The sequence below is a fragment of the Chionomys nivalis genome, chromosome 4 (genome assembly GCF_950005125.1).
Source record: "Chionomys nivalis chromosome 4, mChiNiv1.1, whole genome shotgun sequence".
NCBI lineage: Eukaryota > Metazoa > Chordata > Mammalia > Rodentia > Cricetidae > Chionomys > Chionomys nivalis.
This window is the reverse complement of record NC_080089.1, coordinates 26,296,456-26,320,717: the sequence shown is the minus strand read 5'-3', so window position 1 is coordinate 26,320,717 and position 24,262 is coordinate 26,296,456. Positions and strand designations below refer to the sequence as shown.

The 24,262-nt window shown below is 42.1% G+C and overlaps 1 protein-coding gene across 1 annotated transcript in view; it reads left to right on the top strand.

Annotated features, from left to right (window-relative positions):
• Positions 1-24,262, top strand: part of LOC130872697 (beta-galactosidase-1-like protein 3) — a 40,953-nt gene that overhangs the window by 3,768 nt on the left and 12,923 nt on the right. Inside the window, exons 4-9 of the mRNA XM_057766874.1 lie at positions 3,031-3,099; positions 3,671-3,766; positions 5,015-5,123; positions 6,614-6,706; positions 7,592-7,673; positions 8,540-8,604. Coding sequence (XP_057622857.1) covers positions 3,031-3,099; positions 3,671-3,766; positions 5,015-5,123; positions 6,614-6,706; positions 7,592-7,673; positions 8,540-8,604 — 514 coding nt within the window. The remainder of the gene's footprint in view (positions 1-3,030; positions 3,100-3,670; positions 3,767-5,014; positions 5,124-6,613; positions 6,707-7,591; positions 7,674-8,539; positions 8,605-24,262) is intronic.

The window sequence follows — 24,262 nt, the reverse complement described above, 5'->3', positions numbered from 1 at the left end:
CGTCTTCTGATACACCTTGCTATCCTTTGGTCTTCTATTTTTTCACCTCCTCTTTGGTGACATTTCCTAAGCCCTGGAGTGCTGACACAACAGACAGTTTAGAGTGAGCACTACAGCATTCCTTCTTCACAGCACTTTGATCAGATCCTGTTATTTGAAATTAGTTTGATGATGGCCAAAAGCAGCACTAATCTATAGCTATAAACACGAGTCTTTAGAATTCAACTTTAATCTATTTATGTCTTCCAGTTTAATGTTTTTATGGGTTTCCTGACTGTGCACATGAGAGGGTCTCTGATTCTTGTGCTGTCTCTTGGGTCTTTTCTTTCTGTTTGCTTGTCTGATCTGCTCTGACATGATAGTTTTTGTTTTACTATATTTTCTTTTGATGTATTCTATTATCTCTTAAAAGCCTGTTGTTTCTAATGAAAGATGGAAAGGGATTGGATGCTGATGGGAGTTGGGGAGGAACTGAAAGAATTGGGGGGAAGGGACACTGGAATCAGGATACATTATGTGAGAAGAATCTATTCTCAAATAAAGAAGTACAAACAAAAAACCCAAGCTAAACAAAACAGACCGTATTTCCATTTAGCAAACTGATAGGAGTAGCTTCATCCCTGTATCCTATGATCTTCCTAGCCAGCTGCCCAGGTTTGTAGTAGCAGGCATAGGTTACCTCCCATGGAGTAAACCTCAAATCCAATACAAAAGTAGTTGGTTAACCCATTAATATTCATGTTATTATTCCATCTTGGCAGGCTGGTCATTATTTACAGATTTCATAAGTAAGACTGTTAATGAGTTTTCTCCCTCCCTCCTTCTCTCCCTCCCTCCCTCTTTCCTTCCTTCTTCCATCATTCATTCCCTTCTTCATCCTTCTTTTTTTTTTTTTCTGGGTTTTCTACTTCTTGATTACATTTTTGGTTAATTAGAGAAGCCTGTTTTTTCATGGTCAACTCATGGGGTTTTATTGAGAAACATCAATTAAAAATAAATGTCATTCTTTAAAACTCAGTACCTAATGTATGAAGAGAGAAAAGGTACAAAAATTGTCAGCAAAACGCCATGCAGAAATGATATTTTACATCTGTAATAAATATTGATTTTATAAATGTGAAGATATTTAACTTGACATTGCCTTCCTAGTTCTTCATTGGTAGTCATGAGTTATGCTATATTGAGCAGTTTTTAAAAAAGAAATCTTCTCAGTTGCCACTCACCCTGCAGGACCCTATGAATACAAGAGTACTTGAGGATAAGAGGTACCGTTCCTTGTGTGTCCTCCACCAGACTTTGGTGGCAGAGCTTAACACCAGTGACCAAAACCATTAAAGAAACTGTGAAGCTGAAAGGCAGTCAACTTAAGATTGGCTAGCTTAATGTGCCAATATTTTAGTTAGAAATAATTGAGTTTTTCCATTTTAGAAGTGTAGTGGATAAAGTCCTTGCATACACTAGGCAAGTGATCTATTGTTGATTCCCAGTCTATAATTATTGGGTTTTATTAAGAGCTATTAGTGGCATCATGTAGTTTTTCTGTAGCCTGGTTTTTCTTTGCTTTATATCTAAAAACCACTTATGAGTAAATATATATTATATTTGTCTTTCTGGGTCAGGTTACCTCACTTGATTTTTGTTTGTTTGTTTGGTTTTTTTTTTTTGATCCCTTCATTTGCCTGTCAATTTCAAGATGCCACTTTTTTTTTTTAAACCACTGAGTGACACTCTATTGTGTAAATGTACCAGATTTTCTTTATCCATTCTTTTGTTGAGGGGCATCTAGATTGTTTTCAGGTTCTGGCTATTACGAATAATGCTGCTACTAACATAATTGAGCACACGTCCTTGTCCTTGTGGAATAATTGAGCTTCCTTTAAGTATATGCTCCAAAGTGGTATTGCTGGGTCTTGAGGTAGATTAGAGGAGAAGGGAAGAAAGGAGGAGAGCAGATAAAAATGTACAGTGCAAAAAAAATCAATGAAGAAAGATTGTGATTGGGAAACCCACAGAGACAGCTGAACCGAACTAGTGGGAGCTCATTGACTCTGGACTGATTGCTGGGGAACCTGTATAGGACCGAACTAGGTCCTCAGAGTGTGGCTGACAGTTCTGTGGCCTAGGCATTCTGTAGGGCCACTGGAAGTGGGACCAGGATTTATTCCTCAATGCATGAACTCCGTTGTTAGAGTCCATTCCCTATGGAGGGATACCTTGCTCAGCCTTGATAGAGGGGGGAGGGGCTTGGTCCTGCCTCAACTTGATATGCAAGACTTTGTTGACTCTCCATGGGGGGACTTGCCTTTTGTGAGGAGTGGATGGGTGTGTGTGTGTGTGTGTGTGTGTAGAAGGTGGAAAGAGTGTGGGAGGAGGGGAGGGAAGGGGAACTGTGGTTGGTATGTAAAATGAAAAGAAAAAACTTTTAAATAAAAAATTAAAAAAAAACAAGAAATGAAAGAGAGAATCTCAGGCATTGAAAATACAATAGAGGAAACAGACTCATGGGTCAAAGGAAATGTTAAACCTAACAAAAGCTTAACATAAAATATCCAGGAGATATAAGATGCCATGAAATGACCAAACCAAAGAATAATAGGGATAGAAGAAGGATAAGTCCAACTCAAAAGCACAGAACATATATTCAACAAAATCATAGAAGAAAATTTTCCCAACCTAAAGAAGGACATGCCTATGAAGATACAAGAAGCAATAAACTGGACCAAAAAAAATGTTCCCTTGCTATATAATAATCGAAATAACAAAACAAAAAACAAAATAAGTAAAGAAAGAAGAAGAGAAAGAAAGAAAAGATTGGGGTTGTTGGAGAAAATATATAAACTTATGAAACCTAGGATAATTGGTTATCTTGAAACACAGATGAATAATACGGGAAAGATGGTTATGTCTGTGTAGCAGAAGTTTATTTTCATTGGAAGCTTCAGCTAAAAAAATAGAGACACACAAGGGCTTGGTAAACTCTATGAACAGAGGAGATATGATGCTTATTGTACTCTTTGTACCCTCTTCTAGCTACATCCCATGGAACCTCCATGAGCAAGAGAGGGGGAAATTTGACTTCTCTGAGATCTTGGACCTGGAGTATGTAATCCTTCTGCCTCTGTAAGCTGATTCTCTCCCTGGGGAGGAGGATTCCTGACATTTAAGAGGAGCCTTCATGTGTCTCAGCTCTGAAGACTTGTTTTTAGGAGAAAGGGTCTGCACACAGATTCTGGACACTCCTAGCCATGACTTGCCGTCCTGCAGCTTCTGACCTACGTTTTCACAGAGCTAGGGGACTAAGACACTAGAAGTTGCCAAACTATAGAAGAGTCAGTCCCCGAGTTGCGATGGGGACTTCCTCAGGTTAGAAAGGCTGAAGCAGGGGACTGAGCCTCTGTACTCAGTGTGACCCCTCCAGTAGAGCTCTGGGAATGGTTGTGATACTGAGAGTTAGTACAGACCCAGCTCAGAGGGCCTCTGGTCTCTTTCCTGGAGCAGGGGTTCCCTGCCGACTTGGGTTAAGGGGAAGTCACTCCCCACCAATGGTTGGTAGAGGAAGGGAAGGAAGATGAAGGACATCCCTACATCCTGTTGTGTCTGTGGACTCCCTCTATGCCCAGCCTCCCCTTTGGGCCACCCAGAAAGGGGCTGACTTTGTTTCCCGTCCTAGGGCCTATGTTTCGCTGGCCGCATCTATAGGGTTGTGGGTGATTCTGCGACCAGGGCCATACATCTGTGCTGAGGTTGACCTAGGTGGGTTACCCAGGTGAGTTACTCCAGAATCTAGAGCTGTGACTTAGGCAGGTGCTTTGCTTTACAGGAAATAACTTCTCAAGCCAGTGAGCACGATTGCTCCTGGCACTGGTTGTGCCCTGAATTGAACTCTGCACTCCCTGCCCTAGCAGTGATGCCTGGCGTGTGGTGGGGAGGTTGTGTTCTGAGGTCACCCTGGGTTGCAGAATCAGACTAGAGATGTGGGTGCTGGTGACCTGAGCGTGTGCCCGTGAACAGCAGTACAAAAACAGCTGTGGCAATGCCGGGGTCACCATCCTGGTCCTCCACAGAAAAGGGGTAATGGGCACCTGTGTTCTTTTCATGAGCTGGAAGAAAGGGACTGAAAGCTCTAGGGGAACATGACGACAGCGTCTGGGATAGTACCAGAGAGCTCGGCTGTGTCTCTGGCTAAAGGCAGGCCCCTTTCCACCTGCTGAGACCTCAGCTCCTTCTCTGTCTTCTTGCTTTTCTGGCATGTTCTCTCATCATAACACCTGCCCTTCCCTTATCCCGGTTGACAGAGGCCCAGGTGAGAACACAGGGTCCTTCCTGGCATCCTTCTTTGTGACAGGACACTAGTACTTCCAGGTTCTGCCATTAGGTTAACCCTGTGGCTCCTTGGGTCATAAATAAAAACAGCATTTCTTCAAGCTAAGGATATGCGACACCAGGTGATGCATAGTAAAAGCCTGAGCTTAAGCTGTGGGAGTATTGGGGAAGCCAACTGCTCCATGAATGTCCTGGGAGCCTGGCTTACCCTCCCCAGTGACACATGAAGGATGTTTCTTGGCCTGTGAGCTACTGTTTTGCTTGGAGTCTTAGAACTTAGTGAAATAAGTGGCCATTTGTGTGAGGAGTAGAGGCCATGATGAGGGCTAAAGGTCGTGTTCTATTCTGGAGAGCTAAGGAGAATGGAGGCCTGGGGAGTGTGGAAAAAAGCTAAGACTAGGGAGTTTTTCCTGATCAGTCAGTACCTCAGCTTGATTCTTCAGATCTGGGAAGGCTTCTTTCCTTGTTTGACTCACACATCTCTGGAATCCTAGATGATATTGTGAAAAGCTCATACGAAACAGATCCCTTGAGCCCATTGAATATTCCGATGCTATGGTTATTAGGTAGCCAGAAAGACATCCAGAGATAGGCGGCTCTGAGCAGAGACCTTTGCTGAGCTCAGCTGGCCAGACCCATCTTCTTTCCTGCTTCCTGTTTCATGCACTAATGTTTTGCCTCTTGTCCCCAGCTGGCTTCTGCGCTACCCCAAGCCACAACTGAGAACAACCCACCTGAACTTTGTTGAGGCTGTTGATGAGTACTTTGATCATCTGATTCCCAGGATACTTCCTCTGCAGGTAATCGATGTCCCTGCTCACGTTGATCAGAAAGAGCAGGCGGCTGTAGAAGAGGGCAGTCAGGATGAGTGGTTCTTCAGATGCACTTTAGTAGCAAGTTAGAGAATCACAGACTGCAGTGAGAAGAGCAATGGTTTCATACCACAGGCAGCATGATGACGTCTCGGGAGCTCCTCCAGTCCCAGAGGACAGGGGAGTTTGTAATTCTGAAGGCTTTATGGTGTCTGGGAGAGGTCAGGGTGAGCTCCATTCTAAGTGACCTAGCTTGACCTAACCTGTATGCCAGGAGTCACAGGCAGGGAAACAGCAGGTAGAAGTAAGATGGTAGCTCAGACTTTCACAACATGGTTTATGAGTTCTCAGTCTCAGAGAGCTGCAAGCTCGGTCTGATTTCTGAGGGGTGAGGGCTGCTAGATGATCTGTAACTAACAACATTCACTTCAGAGAAGCACTGTGACTCACAGTCCAGTAGTCATTCCCAGTGCCTCTGGGATATCACACTGACTTTCTTACAAGCTAGGTCTAGACCCTAAAGTTAAGCATAGAACCATTGTTTGGTTCTTGCACCTTTGCCTCCGAGCTTCTAAAAAGGTATCACTGAGACAGGGATCACAAGAAGGTAGCTCTAGTTCTCTCTATGTACCAGATATCTGCTAACCTCACCGATCAGCTAGCTCATTGATAAAGAATACTATAAATCATCTTCTTGTTTTAACTGATCGATGTTGGGAAAAATTAAAAATGACATATTAAAATTATGATTAATTAAATTCTTTCCATCCTGCCCCACAGTAACTTAGTTGTCTTTTTAGGAGACAACCATTTTTTAACCATATTTGTATATGACCAACCCTCACAAATTTTGGCATACAGAAGTATGTGTATACATGTTCTTTTTAATACAAAGTATAGAGCTCCTTGTGGTTGAGGACAAGAAACTGATGACTAATGAAGCCAGCTGTGTTCTTCCTGGACATTGGTAGCGTCCCCTTAGTCCTTACTGACCACAGGCTCTGTGCAGCTTCCATGGTGAGATGTTACGTGTTGACAGCAACGCACATCAGTCAGTTTAGAAGGAAAAGTGACGGTACATAGAAGAGAGGTGGCTATGTTAAATACCTGCTCATGGGGGTGGGGTAGGGAAGAGAATGGAGGGGGTTCATTCTAAGGCAGGAGGAGTGCAGAGGAAGCCTAGACGATGGATTAAGTGGAAACATAGTGTAGACGTGGACAGGAGTTCATAGGTTTGAGAGCTCATAGCTAATGAATATGAGAAACAGAATGGAACCCGCTGGTCCTGTATCCACAAAGCCCTGTGGAAGGTAGAACACCCCAGGATCTTACATGCCTGGATGAATGAAGACGCCTGACTCCAACAGACTTGAGAGACAGCACCTATCACTTCTGGTATCTTTATTAGCAATCCTGGACTCTAGACTTCTGCTCCAATAGCGAGGCTGCTCTTCAACCATCATCTGTTTGCTTCTCAGTACCACCATGGTGGCCCTGTTATTGCTGTCCAAGTAGAAAATGAATATGGGTCGTTTAGTAAAGATGGGAGCTACATGGAATACATTAAGGAGGTAAGAATAGTTGTTTTGTACACTTTTTTTTAACACAGCAACTTAATTTGAAATGAAGATAGTGTTTAAGTATTACCATAGAAGCAAATGTCTTCCATCCTTTTCTTGGTTGTAATATATATACTTCCAAAGTGTTGTCTTTGAGAAACTCAACTTTCATTTACCAAGCCTGTCAAGGCCCCCAGCCCTCCACTGTTTTAGTGAAGTATCTTGAACCACACCAAACTGAGGTTAAAGCATCAATTTCCCCATTGCCTAAGTTGTAAATGGTCACTGTACCTTCAAGTATTTCCCACTACTGCAGCAGATAGCTTATGTACAATCAAAGATAGCTTATGTACAAAAATTTTCATACATGTCTTATACATGTATAAAAATCATGATGAAACCTATTATTCTGTATAATTAATATATGCCAATTAAAAGTAAAAGATACCTGAAATAATCAACCTACAGCCACAATAGACTTACATTCAAGAATAGAGTTATCATTCAGTTCATGATTGTTTAGCGCTAAGGCACTTGTATTGAAAGACAGTGCATATCGCCACAGAAGTACTAGGCAAAGCCAAGCCACTTACTTCCTGACCTGGTAGGGCACGGAAAGAAAAACGAACAGAATTGCCACTGTTTCCTTTCAGAAAGTATATACAATGACCTAAAGACCTCCATTTGGGCTCACTTTCTAAATTGTCTACCATCTCCCACTAACATGCTGAGCACCAACCCCTTACCATATGGACATCTGGGGACATTTTGTATATCTGTTTTATCGATCACACACCTTCCATCTGAGTCAAACTGTCTTTATTATCTAATTTCCCAATCTCTGCTCTTTGTCATGGAGCAGGAAACGTGGATTAATAATCTTCACTTTCCCAACAGGCTCTGCTGAAGAGAGGGATTGTAGAGTTCCTCTTGACCTCAGATAATGACAGTGGGATCGAGACCGGCTCTGTCGAAGGAGGTACTGGTTTACAGCCACTTTAGAGGAAAACCAAGGCTCTCAGGCAGCCAAAAGAAATTGTAGACAAGTATCAAAGAGAACTGATCCTCTTTCCCATTCTATTGTGATGGATCCCATAGATTTGATATGAAACAAAATCAGGTTCAATATCAAAGTTCAGGGTTCAAATACCACATGTGTCATTTTTAATTTATTTTTCTCCTTTGAGCAGAGCATTGATGGAACTCTTCATTCTGAATCTATCTTTTATTTTTTAAAATAATTGCACAGGTAAATTCTAGGCGGGTGCAGGACATGGATCAGGGCCCTGCTTATTTCCACTAGCATGGAGAGTCATATAGGGAACTATTGGATGGGTGTAAACAAGCTCACCTCAGCCAAAGTTCCAGTCCTGATATCATAGTCCTAGACTCAGCGTAGATACTTAGCAGATCCTAAAAAATTTATTAGAATCATGAAGTGATACTATTATGGGAACATGCCAAGAGCATGCGAATGGGTCTAGGGACAATACTGAGGTCATCTCTAGTGCAGAGTGACAGCTATTTTGTACTGCTTCCTTCTTCCTTTTGATACATCTACTCTTATTACCAAACCCTGGAAAGTGCAGAGTCTGGGATCCAAAGTCTTCATTCAGCTCCTAGGTGTTGCTATGTTTGCTGGCCTTGCCTTGGTCCACCCATATGTTCAAAGTGTGGTTAAATTTAACTGTCTTCATCATCAAGGACAGTGTTCCTCTGTGTGTGGTGTGGCAATAGCTAGGACAGTTCTTTGTGCTTTGCAAAGTAGGTTACAAACACTGTCTTGTCACCCTGTCTACTCACCCCTTGTCATAATGTTTCAGAAGCACCCCTCTCTCTCTACAGCATTGGCTACTCTCAACATGCCAGCCTTTGAGAAGGATTCTTTCCTTAAGCTTCATCAAATGCAGGTGAGATTTTCTTTCTTTCTTTTTTCTTTTCTTCTTTTAAAATTTATTTATTTATTAAAGATTTCTGCCTCCTCCCTGCCACCGCCTCCCATTTCCCTCCCCCTCCCCCAATCAAGTCCCTCTCCCTCATCAGCCCTAAGAGCAGTCAGGGTTCCCTGCCCAGTGGGAAGTCCAAGGACCTCCCACCTCCTTCTAGGTCTAGTAAGGTGAGCATCCAAACTGCCTAGGCTCCCACAAAGCCAGTACGTACAGTGGGATCAACACCCATTGCCATTGTTCTTTACTTCTCAGCAGTCCTCATTGTCCGTTATGTTCAGCAAGTCCGGTTTTATCCCATGCATTTTCAGACCCAGTTCAGCTGGCCTTGGTGAGTTCCCGGTAGATCATCCCCATTGTCTCAGTATGTGGGTGCACCCCTCGTGGTCCTGAGTTCCTTGCTCGTGCTCTCTCTCCTTCTGCTCCTGATTTGGACCTTGGGATTTCAGTCCCTTGCTCCAATGTGGGTCACTGTCTCTGTCTCCTTTCATCGCCTGATGAAGGTTATTATCCAGAAGGATGACTATATGTTTTTCTTTGGGTTCACCTTCTTATTTAGCTTCTCTAGGATCACGAATTATAGGTTCAATGTCCTTTATTTATGGCTAGGTACCAATTATGAGTGAGTACATCCCATGTTCCTCTTTTTGGGTCTGGCTTACCTCACTCAGGATAGTGTTTTCTATTTCCATCCATTTGCATGCAAAATTCAAGAAGTCATTGTTTTTTACTGCTGAGTAGTACTCTTATATGCTATATTCCATACTTTCTTCATCGATTCTTCCATTGAAGGGCATCTAGGTTGTTTCCAGGTTCTGGCTATTACAAACAATGCTGCTATGAATATAGTTGAGCATATACTTTTGTTGTATGATAGGGCATCTCTTGTGTATATTCTCAAGAGTGGTATTGCTGGATCCAGGGGTAGGTTGATCCCGAATTTCCTGAGAAACCGCCACACTGCTTTCTAAAGTGGTTGCACAAGTTTGCATTCCCACCAGCAATGGATGAGTGTACCCCTTACTCCACAACCTCTCCAGCAAAGGCTATCATGGGTGTTTTTGATTTTAGCCATTCTGACAGGTGTAAGATGGTATCTTAAAGTTGTCTTGATTGCATTTCCCTGATCGCTAAGGAAGTTGAGCATGACCTTAAGTGTCTTTTGGCCATTTGAACTTCTTCTGTTGAGAATTCTCTGTTCAGTTCAGTGCCCCATTTTATAATTGGGTTGATTAGTTTTTTACAGTCTAGTTTCTTGAGTTCTTTATATATTTTGGAGATCAGACCTTTGTCAGTTGCGGGGTTGGTGAAGATCTTCTCCCAGTGAGTGGGTTGCCTTTTTGTCTTAGTGACAGTGTCCTTTGCTTTACAGAAGCTTCTCAGTTTCAGGAGGTCCCATTTACTCAATGTTACCCTTAATGTCTGTGCTGCTGGGGTTATACGTAGGAAGTGGTCTCCTACATATAACCCATGCAGAGATTTTCAAACAACGCCGAGTTCTATCTGTTTTCCCTCATGATTATGCTATCTATGCAAATGATGTTAGGGAAGACAGGAGTTGTGACAGGGTTATGACAGTCTGACCCTGAGCCTTAGTGGAGTTCAAAGTCACTTGATGAGAAATGGAGACAGGGAACTTTCTTCCACAGCCTCCAATCATGGGTCAAGTCAGTGAGATTACTTTGGGAAGCATGTGGGTCTTTTGTCAGATGAGAAGTAAATATGGTTAGAGGGATCAAATGGTGACCTTCCTCCCAGAGGACAAAGTCAGGAAATGGGCCATCGCTGGTGCTTATGGGAAACTCGTTCTCATCTGCTGGTGCTTTTAGTAGAAAGGTCGGATTCTGGGTTGGTTGCTGTGGTGAAAACACAGAAGAAATATTGGTGGCAGGAAATGGGTATAGTCAAGACCAGCCCTAAGGAGTGTAATGTTTTCTGTCTCAAACCTTCATGTTAAGGGAGCAAAGTGTCTTAGTTAGGGATTCTGTTGCTGTCAGGAAACATTATGACCCAGAAATTTTGGAAGGAAAGGGTTTATTTTAGCTTACATTTCCAGCTGATAGTTCATCACCAAAAGAGGTCAAGACAGGAACTAAAAGCAAATAACAGGAGGCAGGTGCTGACAGACAATCACTACTTACTGATTTCTTCTCTATGACTTGCTCATTCTGCTGTCTTTTTTTTTCTTTTTCTGTTTTTAAGCTTTTAATCTATTATTCGTGACTTTCATATCATATATCTGCATCCCATGCATCGCTCTGTACCTTCATATCCTCCCTCTGCCCTACCAAACTCCCCGCATAAACAAATAAAATTTAAGAGAAAAGAAAAGGAAAAAAAGAAAAAGAAAACTATCATCATAGAAACTGTAGTGTGACACACTGAGTCACACAGTATACCCTTTAGTTCATATGCCTCATTGCAAAGAGTCATAGGTATGGTTCAAGGTTTCTGGTTTCCGATACACTATCAATACTGGGCCCTCACTGGTAGTCCTCTTGGGTAGTGTGTTGTTTTGTGTCATTGAGATCCTGCAAGTTTGGATCTGCAGGACCAATCCCTTCACATGCTTCAGCAGATCATAGATGGTGTGGGTATTGGGGTGGGCAAACCCATAGCCCTGGTTCTGGGCCTAAGTGGTTCCAGAGTTGGTCAGCCCACCAGCTCTCTCTTGTCCTAACGACCAGCATTGCCCTGGCTAGTTCAACCTATGCAGCAAGGAGCAAGGGGCAGGATCAGTTCTCAGGCTTTCCTGCCCTCAGGGCTGGATCACCCACACTTCTGCTATAAGGGCCAGCTCTACTGTGTTGCCTAGGTGAGGGACAGGGGTCACTCTCCCATGTGCTGCAGCTGGTGAGGGGCTATGTCATCTTTCCTCTTGCCATAGATGGTGAGAAGGGAAGGGGGAGGGCATCTTTGCCTCACCCATGCTGCCACATGGCAGACAAGGGCAGTGGGACTAGATCTGCCATTCTCATACCCTCAGGGTCAGCATGCCCACCGACACTCCAGTCTCCATCAGTTTTACCCTGCTGCCCTGGGGGGGGGGGTGTAGGACTGTTCTGAATACTGGAGCTGGTGATGGTCAGGGCCAGTTATCCCTAGTGTTGCAGCCAATGAGGGGTGGGCCATTTTTTGCAGCCTTATCCTATTGGCCTTCAATTGTAACAGGAACCATGGACATCAACACAGGCCACAGTTGCAGCAGGGCCATGGACCCAGACATGGGCCTTGGCAACAGCTCGTGCCTAGATACAACATGGCTGTGAGTGGCAAGCAAGCTACTCATCTCAGCCTGTTCCTCACTGCCTTCACCTTTTCCATTCTGCCTTTCTCAATAGGACATGAACATCTCTCTCTCTCTCTCTCTCTCTCTCTCTCTCTCTCTCTCTCTCTCTCTCTCTCATCCTCCACCATAAATTTGCTTACTGTAATAGTGCCAAACCACCTGTGCCACAAGGCACCAGGCAGACGTCTCTTTTCTTCCCTCCACTCAGGGTAGGCATGTGGGTCTCCTTTTCCCACTCAGTCTCAAGGGTGATGGTCAGGGTCGTGTTTTTTTCCTTACTGCTCTTGGAAGTCAGCCTGTTTTCATATAGACTACATGATCGATCACCAGTGCACAGATGACACTACCCACGATGAGTTGGGCCTTCTGTCAAAAATCACTAATTAAGAAAATACCTTGCTCACCCTGACAGCACATACATTAATATCGGAGCGATACAGTGAAGATTAGCATGGGCCTTAGAAAAAGCTGCGAGTTAGTGGCATGCGCCTTTGATCCCAGCATTAGGGAGGCAGAGACAGGCAGATCTCTGTGAGTTCAAGGCCAGGCTGGTCTACAAAGTAGAAGTCATGGATGTTACATAGAGAAAGTCTGTCCAAACAAACAAACAAAAAAACAGCCATGCAGTTGGATCTTGTTCAAGCATTTTTTTCAATTGAGGTTCCCCTCTTTCAGATAACTTTAGCTAATGTCCAGTTGACATAAGACTAGCCAGCATACACAATTAGGTATTAAAGGCTTTTGTGAAGTATTTGGTAGAAAATTCCTGCAGTTGGTGGAATCTTCGTGTGCAGCCTCTCCATCACTGAAGTGGTATTGGGTAGAATTGTTTTATTCTAAATACAGTCTCTTGCCTTTTTCTCTGAAATTCAAAGTTGATCAGGATCTCCCTAGGGTGTATCTTCCATGTTTTAGCTCAGATAAAAAAGTGTTCTCTTTCTCCTTCCTTCCTTCCTTCCTTCCTTCCTTCCTTCCTTCCTTCCTTTCTTTCTTTCTTTCTTTCTTTCTTTCTTTCTTTCTTTCTTTCTTTCTTTCTTTCTTTCTTTCACATGTATGTTAGCTGAGGATGGGGGAGATAGGTGACATTAGTTATCATGTGTTTAGAATAAATACATAAGCTCTTCTTTCAGCATATAGGTCCAGGGAGGATGTGAAGAGAGGTTAGAAATATCTTCCTTTGTAGTCAGTGAGGTGTTGGTCCTTAGTAGTATAACACAGAGTTCTTTCTACTTTTACTTTTTAGAAAACTTGTGTGTGTGTGTGTGTGTGTGTGTGTGTTATAGGTATATGTTTATCATGGTGCACGTATGGAGGTCAGATGACAACTTTGAGGAGCAGGTTCTCCCCTTTCACATTTACCTGGTTTCTGGAGATCAAACCAAGTCTGCCAGGCTTTCATGGCAAGAGCAATTACCCAATGAGCCATCTCTCCATGCTCTGTTCACTTTTTAGCCAGCTGTTGGTCAATGCTTTAGGTTCCAGGTTTTATCAGCATCTTTTATCGTGAGTAAACGGGATGGAGTGGCCCATCCTTTGGATGTGAAAATCCAGAAAGCACAGATTGATAGAAAGGCATCAGAATGTGGCTGAATTTCTGTACCTCCTGTTTAATTCCAGCTTCATCTTCAAAATTACCGGATATAGCAATTATCATAGAGGCTAGAAAGTCTCTATCATACACAATTTTAAAGGGACTTAGGTCTGGGTTGAGGAGTCACACTCATCTAGAACTGGAACATTGAAAGTTTAGTAGGTATTAAGTTTAGTAGGTATTTTGAAAAGGTAACCAATGTAGTTTTCTTTAATTAAAGTTTTTATCTTTATTTTATTTTTGAATGTTTTGCTTTTGTGTATGTAAGAGCTCTACCAGTGTGTAGTACTTCCAGAGAACAGAAGAGGGCAGTGCGTCCCTTAGAACTGGAGTTACTGGTGGTTGTAAGCTACCCTGTGGGTGCTGGGCACAGAACCCCAGTCTAAGAGCAGCCAATGATTTTAACTGCTGACTCTTCTCTCCAGCTGCACCTTTTGCTATTGTTTTTGTTATTGCTTTGTGTTTTATGGGACAGATTTTCTCTGTGTAACAGCCCTGGATGTCCTGGAACTCACTCTGCAGACCAGGCTGGCCTTGAACTCACAGAAATCTGTCTGCCTCTCTCTCCCGAGTGCTGGGATAAAAGGTCTCCACTACCACTGTCTGTTCAGCTCCTCCTTATTAAGCAAATAGTTCATCTTTTTCATTTTTCCCAAATGCTGTTCATACAAAAGCTGTTTGATGGAGTAGATAACACTAAGCTAAAGATTCCCTAATAACCCAAATCTGAGAATATCCATGATGAATGTAATCTTTAGGTTATTTGGAAATCTTTGCTCACCATTTAGGTGATGTCAGAAAAAAGAATTGCTTTTTACTTCCTTGAATAGTGCTTGGTAACACAAATCTGGAAAGAATTTCCTTGAGTAATATTTAATTATTGTAGTTGTTTTCTCAGTTCTAGAATGCATATCTCACCAGCCTGAAACCTGACATTTCCCCATTCATTTGCTGTTGACCAGTATCTCCTCTTGTTCTAATGATATTAATACCTAATGAGGCAGAAGTACACAGTCTCGGAGAATTCCGAAGTCTTCAGCTAAAATTTCACCAAAGATAATAGGAGAATTTTAAATATAACTTTTCATATTTCATACATGAGTAAAATGTTTTGATAATATTCACCACCCCTACACCTACCCCCTATTCTCCCTAGATCCATCCCCAGCTCACCCCCTTCTCACTTTATGCCATCTTTTAAAAAAACTTTATTTCCTCCTTTTGTTTTTAAATAAACTATGGAGTTAAATATACTCATATACTCAGTGGTAGGTAGTGGGGCCATCCACTGGTGCTTGAGTCCCAGAACCATACCCTTAAAAAAACAGGACTCTCCCTCCCCCTACTCATTAACTGTCAGTCCTCAGCTAGGTTTGGTGCTTGTGAGCCCCTCTGCTCCCTGTGTTGGACTATTGACTGGATTGTTCTCAGGCAAGTCTTGTGCAGGCAAACAAGGAGAGCTTTTGAAATTCTGAGATGAAAGTACCCAGGAGTATTAGGAGGCTTTTGATGCTGAATTCTTGTTTTCAAAAGCAAACAACAATCTTTGCCTTTGTCTTCAAGTATGCTGTAAAAACAAACAGCAAAACCAACACCAAAATAAAAAATAAAAATTCCCCAAACAAGCAAACAAAACCCAAAGTAAAAGCTGCTCATCAAATACACACACACACACACTCACACAAAACAAGAGAAATAAACCTCAGAACATCCCTGAAGGACCAAATTGAAAACTACCCATTATTTCCCAGTATAACAGTTGTTGAAGAATTTCATGATGGAATGAATATATTATACAATATGTTTACAGTCTTCAAATAATAAAAAGACCTATATTCATTTATATGGCTTTTTTTAAACTTTCAGAATTTTAGTATTAGAGGGCAATTGACATGCCAGATTATTTCACACTTAAGAATTTTTTCGTTGCTTTTATTGAGTTATACATTTTTCTCTACTCCCCTCCCTTACTTCCTTCTCTTCTTCTACCCTCCCCCATAACCCCCATGCTCCCAATTTACTCAGAAGATCTTGTCTTTTTTTCCTTCCTATGTAGATCCATGTAGGTCTCTCTTAGGGTCCTCTTTTTTTCCCCCATGTTTTCTGGGGCTATGGACTGTAGGCTGGTTTTTCTTTGTTTTATGTCTAAAAGCCACTTACGAGTGAGTATATATTATATTTGTTTTTCTGAGTCTGGATTACCTCACTTAATATTTTTTTTTAAGATCCATCCATTTGCCTGCAAATTTCATGATGTCATTATTTTTACCACTGAGTAGTACAGTAGTCCATTGTGTAAATTTTCTTTATCCATTCCTTGTTTGAGGGGCATCTAGGTTGTTTCTAGGTTCTGATAACTCTGAATAATGCTGCTATGAACATAGGTGAGCACATATTCTTAAGGAATTTTGCAATACTGTCTGAATTCTTTCCAAAGCCTCTTATTTGGGGAATGTCTCCTTCCTCTGAGAGTCTGTAATTATCATTTTAAATTCAGATTTTGCTAGTTGTGCATTTGACACCTAACCAGGGGTACCTATCTATCTTCATGGTCTAACTTTCTCATAGTGCAATGATAAAATGGCACAAGTTCCCGAGGGGCAGCAGTGGGCCATGAGGGACAGCCGGGTCCCACCACCTGAGGCCTCTGTGGATCACAGGTGGATGGGAGGCAGCAGGTGAGAGACCTCGGTGGGTCGGCAGTGGGGCACCTGGTCCCATGAGGCACTGTGGCAGGAAGAAGATGGATAGGCATGACATGCAGAGTGAGTATTTATTTAGTGGGTTATGGAAGGAAAAAGAAGGGGGAGAGAGAGGGAGAGAGAGAGAGAGAGACAGAGACAGACAGAGAAAGGAAGAGAAACAAAATAGAGTGGAGAGGAGAGAAGGCATGGCAACAGCCACCTCTTCCAAAGAGAGACAGGGCCCAGAGAGTGCAGGCTAAAAGCAGAAGGAAGATCTGCTTGCCTTGGCAGAATTGGGGAGTGGACGGGGCTTGTCTCTTAGAAGAACAGGATAGACTATTACATTCCCATCTCTCTCTCTCTCTTTTTTTTATAATAAAAAGGCAGGAGATTAGGTTTTGTGCCCAGTTGTCTTCTGTCTTCTTTGGAGGAAATAGAGTGTTGCTGCTAGGAGCCAACCTGTTTCTTTTTGTTATGAAAAGTTTTTTTTTTAATAATTAAGCATTTAAATGTCATATTCCCAGATCTCTAAGCAGTCGAGGGCTATTTACCAGGTATAGATAAGTTACAGAATCTACCTGGAGAGCTGGGTCCAAGCTTGACTGTACTGGCTCTCAACTTAACACTTAAGATTTATACTTGTAAAAGACAGAAAGAAGAAAAAAAAACTGCTTGTAATAGAAGCTTAATGGCAGAACTGACAATAGTAGAGAATAGCTTAATATATTTAAAAGGGTTGGATTAAATATATAGTATTTTTGTAAAAGTCTTAAAACTACATACCAATTTAAAACATGAGATTTATTGCTTTTGTTACTCTGGAATGAGATAAAATGGGCAGACAACTATAATATTTAACAGTAAACATATATGCCTCTAAGTCACATGTGTGTGCACATGCATGCATGAACACACACACAAACATTAAACAGGAATTGTGCGAAATGGATGCTCTTGTTGGACCCTACCAAAGGCATGCCACTACACAAAACACAAATATAACACAGTCAACATTGGAGGACCAGGCAGAGAATACTTCAGTAAAGATGGCAGGACTTGGTCACCTGATCTGGCCCTCAGTTAAGATAGCAGTGAGGTCACCGGACCTCAGTTAAGATGGCGGTACTGTAACCTGACCTCAGTCAAAATAGGGGTGGTCATGTGTTGTATGGAGATGCCATGTTTTTTGAGTGGTGGGAGTTTTAAATATAATAACAAGAGGGACCTAGAGGCGTGATCTGCCCTGTTGCTGAGCTGCCGCACCACAAGCTGCCTTGGGGAGCAAGGCCTGGAACTGGCCTCTTGGATCCCACGAATCTTGTCAGTTTCCATGGGACCAGCAGCAGCAACAGCAGAGACAGAATCAAAGGAATGGAAGCAAGAGTAAAAGAGCGCTTAAAAGGCAGAATGTCTTCTCTCTACAGGCTGTCTGTTAATGAAGCCAACTGGCCCTCGTCTGGGCAAGCAGAGAGGCCAGAGGCCACTCTGAGAAGTCTCTCACAGCAGGGAGGGGGGAACCACTACAAGTAGTCCAAAAGAAAAGAAAAGAAAAGACAAAGAGAAATCCAAGGGACCCCGGTTCCCAAAGCAAATGCACTGCTCACTGTGTGCAGTGGTAGTGTGGGACGGCCTCCCTGGGTAGTTCAATCACATTTTTAGCTATGGGAAGCAAGCAGACATGAATGTCAGTGAAGGGCTCAACCGTAACTGTGAAGGTTGTGGTTGGAGCAATCCCCTTGTTTCTAGCAACACCATACGATTGCCTGTAGCTCAATGATCTATTCCTAGGGTTCTGGATGGGGAAAACTCACCACTGAAGCCACTGGTGTGTGTAGAGGTCAGTGCTCAAGCAGGGTTGTTGTGAAGAAACCCAGTTCCCGAGCCCAGGGTTTCAAATGGCCTCAGCACCCAAGGCCTCTGTGGGTCCCAGGTGGGTGGGAGGTGGCAGGTGAAAGACCTCCGTGGGTCAGCGGCAGGGTAGCTGGTCCTACGAGGAGCCTCCATGGGTGAGAGACAGGACAGATAGGCATGCCATGCAGAGAGAGTGTTTGGGATAGTTTATTCAGTGGGTTATTGGAGGAAAGGGAATGTTAGCTGTTCTGAGGGCTCCTGTGGGAATTTTGAATTGGCTCTGAAATATTAGGGGAACACATAGACTCTTCTGTGAATCATCTTCTAATTCATAGTTTCACCTTTTTACCTGGCTGTGAACTTTTTTCTCTTCTTTCACTTTACTTAATTTTCAGTCTTTATGTTTCCATGGACCTTCTTCCTTGGAATATGCACATTGACCCAGACATTCTCTTTCCTATATTTGTCTCATTCTTTCCTCATTTCTTTTCTTTCCTCATAGTTTTTATTATTGTATTTTCCTGCATTATGTTCTTTGAAAGCAACACACACAACTTGAGGTTAATTCATTCATTCCTCTAGTCTAGTCCAACTCTTTGTGTCTTCAGTGACTATCAGGACCATGTTATCTTATAAAGGTGATGCCAGCCATTGGTATATTCCCTGCGTCAGCATCAATGTGCTCTCAATACACTTGACAGCGATTTTATTTTATTTTATTTTGGTTTTTTGAGACAGGGTTTCTCTGTGGTTTTGGAGCCTGTCCTGGAACTAGCTCTTGTAGACCACAGCGATTTTATTTTAATTCTGAAGGGTTCTTATATGCTTTTTATTGCATTTCTTGTATTTCATTTAAAGTTATATCAGCTAGTCATGCACTGTTTGATCGAAGTTAGGCATTATCCTGATGTTTGGATTATAATTAGAATCTTCTGATGTGTAGCCTCAAGCATCAAGTGTCTCTAAAGGGTTTTCTTGGTTGGTTGCTATACTTCTTGCTAACCTTAGCTGTCTGTTAGTAATGTTTTCTTTTTCTGAAGTTTGTAAAATATTTAAAAGACCTTGAATGTATACCCAGATATGGTGGTAAATAATATAAATAGACACATGACCTAGACATTTTTTTCTGTGAATGATTTGTATGATTAGTGTTTTTCTGGCTTAGCATAACTGGAGATGAGAATTGACTGTAAATTCATTAAAATCTTGCTGCTTTGTTCTTCTCATTCAGTCCTCTGACCTGGTACTATGTTAAAGGAGAGCATCTTGCCTCAAAATAGAATGTTTTTTATCCGGACTGAGTACTTGGTTAATTTTCCAAGAGGAAAATATGTCTGCCTATATTTCAAATGATAGGGGTGATTCCATATATGAGAACTGTGCTGTGGCTTCAACACTGACTGGACATGGATTTAGAGAGTTAAAACACAATAACACCAAAACCAAACAAATCAAACACACACACAAAACCAATTCATTCTTTCCTGCTTTTTGTCAAGAAGCACAATAAGATCTTTAACTACTGTCAGAAGCCTCAGCTCGGCTTCTTTCTCAGAATCCTTATTAAGCCGGAACATGAAAGACTATACATGATGGGCTGGAGAGATGACTCAGTGGTTAAGAACATTGCCTGCTTTTCCAAAGGTCCTGAGTTCAATTCCTGGCAACCACATGGTGGCTCACAACCACCTGTAATGAGGTCTGGTGCCCTCTTCTGGCCTGCAGACATACAGACAGAATATTGTATACATAATAAAGCTTTATCCCATTTACCTAACTTTTGACAAAATGATTCCAATTAAGAAATGATGCGACAATTAAGGATCCTTTAGGCAGCCGTCAGTCACAAGAATCTAGCACATAAACTGGCTGATTCATGTTTTGGTAATACACCACTCTTTCTCAGTCAGAGACCCAGAACAGTAATTTGCCCACTTAGTGAATATGTAGCTCCTGGTACTAAAACTGCAACACACCTTTGGAAACAAGTTATAAGAAGAAAAAAGAAAAAGAAACAAAAAGAACTCAACCAAACACATAAATATTCTTCCTAGAAATACATTTTCCTGGAACTTGCTGTCCCCTGGCTTTCATCTTACATTAACATTGCATACCCAGAACATCTGGAACCTCTGTCTAAACCTCAAACAGCAGAAAAGCCACCTCAGAACAGTTCAGGTCAGCTTGTGTCAGCTCATATGGCAGAGTGACCTGAGCAAAGTCAGACAGTGGTTTAAGCTTCAAACCTGGAAATACAGAGCCCCAGTGTGGTTGTACCTAGGCTGAAACTCATCAACGGTAAGCCATTATACAGCCAAGTGAATGAAGTTCTCTAAAAATATCAAATGAATATTTTTCAGCAAAATGAAACAGGTAAGGAATTACCAAACAACTTAAGGTTCACGCTATTGCCCCCTGGCTGTCAAAATCCAAATCCTCTTCCTTCCACCAATGAGTTATCTCTTGGCAGCCAGTGCTTATGAGCTGGGAAATAATGAGTCTCCCAGGAGCTGCTAGAATATCCCAGAACCTGGGCTACAGGGATGTCTGTTAGTGAGCAGTTGGGTCTCTTCTTCTCTAATGATGTCTGCTCCCCTTGTAGGAACTGAGGAGAGTTATCCATGGACTCTTTCTCTTGATTGGTTCCATAGAAGCTTTCAGATGTGTGTTTCATGCTCTACCAGAGAACCAGGAGATGGAGAAGGGTGGAAAGAGATGGGTTGATTCAAGCTTTGGCTTGAGGAAATTGGGTCAAATTTCCTTCATATCTTCGTCTTCAGGGAGAGAGCACTAGGTGTTGTGGAACTTTATGGAATAGTGGGTAGAAAATTTATAGCTAGGCTGAGTCCTTTTCAGGGAGCTGCCTTTCCTCAAGTTTTCCCTTGAGAGGCATGCCAGGCAGGTCTCTTCTCTGGAGTGCAACTTGACTCTTTTTCCTGAAAGTCAAATTTGAATCTGACCTAGAGGTCATACACACCTAAAAGGATGGGCCTTTAAGTGACCTTGAGGAAGACTGAGGGAGCACCTAGGTCCTTCTGCTCCATTAACATACCAAAAGATATCAAAAGGGAAGCTCAACCACACTCCAGGACAAAATCCCCCCTGGAGCACTTTCTTTGTTCCTCCCATAGTTCAAGAGCGGCTCCTTGTTGTTGCTTTTTGTATCCTTATGGTTTCAGAGGGTTCAGTCGAGCCTTGTTTGGCCTCCTGTGCATCAGCACCGGTAAGATGTAGAAGTTGGGTTGGGGCCAAGGGAAAAATACCCCGAAGAAGTGACTGCCTTCTTTCAGCTAGGAATGCCCACCTCCAAAATTTCCCAGAAACTCCCATTACAGCGCTACCAGATGGGGAGCAAGCCTTTAATGCATGAGCGTGGGGGTGGAGCAGCTCTGATTCAAACCGTGTGAGCAGCTAACATTTGCTCACCTCTCTTGTGCCAGGCACGGTGCTGGGTGTTTAACACTCCGACTCTCCCAGGGCAATGCAGTAGGTACTATTGTTGTGCCCCACTTTATGAGGAAATCAGGACCCAGAGGGATGCAGAAATTCATGCACAGACCTGCGAACTGATAGCCACAAAGAAGTGCCCCTCTGATTCAAGGAGATTCAACTGGACTCCACTCAGTAAATATCACAGCACCCGAAACCTCCTGCAGCGTATTGCTGTTGCTCAAGCCAGGTGAAGCCAGCCCAGGCGGAGAGGGAGACTGCTGTGCGCAGCGACCCTACACCCCGTGTCTCTGTAAGATACCACCTGCACCTTCTCTAAAACATGCCAGTAAAATACCATCATGGTCTTTTATATTTAATTTAGTTTCTATGGAGGGAAACATATGGAGAGTTCCCCCAGCCAAAGACCTTGTTGACATACTTTCTCTATTTTTTAAGAAATTAGATTAATATCTGCCCTGAGGTATTCTGAACTGGTTTTGTTCTCTGAGTCTCTGGACTGCATTTTCTTTTATTTACCTACATATATTCTTTTTCCTGGGTAAAAGGCACATTATTGGGTTGATGATATTTTTCTTCATACAAATCCTTATTGATATCAATTTTCCTATATTTGCACCACACTAATTTTGGTATTTTGTATTTTCACTAGATTCAAAACATTTAAAAAATTCTTTTGAAGCTTTTCTTTATTCTTTGTTTAAAATATGCTGTTAAAGTTTTGAATCTTTAGGGATTTCCCAGTCATTCTTAATTTTTCTTTTTATGTGTGTGTGTGTGTGTGTGTGTGTGTGTGTTCATGCCATACTGCAGAGGTGTAGATCAGAAGATAATTTGAGGTGCTTTTTCTCTCTTCCTGCCATGTGGATTCTGAGGATAGATCTGTTTATCAGACTCGAGTGCAAGAGCCCCACCTGCTGGGCCATCTCGATACTGCATCATTCTTTTTTGATTTCTATGTTAATACTGTTGATGGCAAAGAAAAGGATTTGTATTATTTCTGTTCTTGCTCAGTTACTGAGATTCATTCTATGTACAGATTACTGTCTGTCTTGGGAATATTCCAGGTACATTTTAGAACAATATGTACTTTGTTTTTGTTTTCAAGTTATGATTATGATTTGCTTGTTCATCCATTGTTCTCTTAATGGTCATCTTAAGTATTTTGAGGGTCCTCTTAGGTACATTCACATATCATATTTCAATTGGAAATTTGCATTTTATATGCTATATTTGGTTGAGAAATTTATTCCTTTAGAATTTTCATTTCTCTCTCTCTCTTTCTCTCTCTCTTTCTGTGTGTGTGTTTATGTATATGTGTGTGTGTGTGTGTGTGAGAGAGAGAGAGAATTGGTGTGCAGAAAAAAATTTAATACATTTGACCTATGAGCCTGGCTTGCTAGTAAGATATACTTTTATATCAAGAGTCTTCACTGTTCAGCAGACTTGAGAATGCTGGTGGAAGTGGAATGAATAAAGGTCTTAACTTGAAAATGCATTTGATCAAGAGTTTAAGCATCCATAAGATAAAATTTAAAAGAAATGCCCACATTTTAGGTAAAATGAGTTCTGGATGGTTGTAAAATAGAAGACTTGGATATATTCCCATATAGTTTGTGCTAACAAGGCTTCTGTGATCACACCCATTACCCAGAACAATGGTCAGGACTCTAGCTCCAGGAATCACACTTGCTAGTTCACATCCCAGCTCTAGCAGTTCCAGGCTGAGCTAAGTTGGACAGTACACTAACCTTGTTTTACCACCTGTCCAGTGGGGTGGTCGTTTATCACTGTGGGGTTCTTACATAGAACTACTTAAATAAGATGCTTTACTCAGTGCCTAATAAGAGTAAAAGTTCAATAATTCCTAGTCACTTTGATGTGTTAGTAATTATTTTATGTCAGGAGCCGTGTCCCCCCAAAATTTACAGGAAGCACCGCTGTGAGGAATTTTTGCAGAGGGCTTCACTTCTCAATTGTATTGAGAATAGTTTTATTGACCAAGCCTATCCCACACCCAAATTAACTGTTAATAGAGAGCTATCTGTTAACGGAACCTGCCTCACATTCCAAACTATCTAGACAACTAGGTGTGTCACCTTGTGACTTCCTGACCAAGGAATCATGACCTGGACCGATCGTAACCCCTTGGTCTACGTGACAGGCGTGGACCACGTGGCAAGACCCCGTGCCCCAGCCCCCCAAGCACCTCATCCAGGGGCTATATAAGCTGTAACCATGACTCTAAAACAGAGGCTTCGACAAATATGCCTAGCCTTCTTCCTCTTATCAGCCTATGTCTTTCAGGTGGTGTCTCTCCGTGACCCTGGAATAACTGACCAGCCAGGCGGTTACAAACCCTAGACAGAGTAACCCGTCGAGGCGGTCTACAATTTTATAGTCATAAAAGGCATAATTCACAAAGATAGCAGATTTTAAAACATTTACATAATGGCTTAATGGCAAAAATATACAAATAAGTACTGTTAGAAATAAAAAAAATAAGGGGCTGGAGAGATTGCTCAGATGTTAAGAGCACTGGCTGCTCTTCCAGAGGTCCTGAGTTCAATTCCCAGCACCATATGGTGGACTCTATTCATCTGGTACCCTTCTATAGCATGTAGTTGTATATGCATACAGGGCGCAGTTGCATAAAGTAAATAAGTCTTTAAAAATAAAAATTATATGAGTATGAGAGAATGTGAATTGAAATAGGAAGACGTCTGCATTGGGGAAAAAGTGGGAAACTTTGCAATT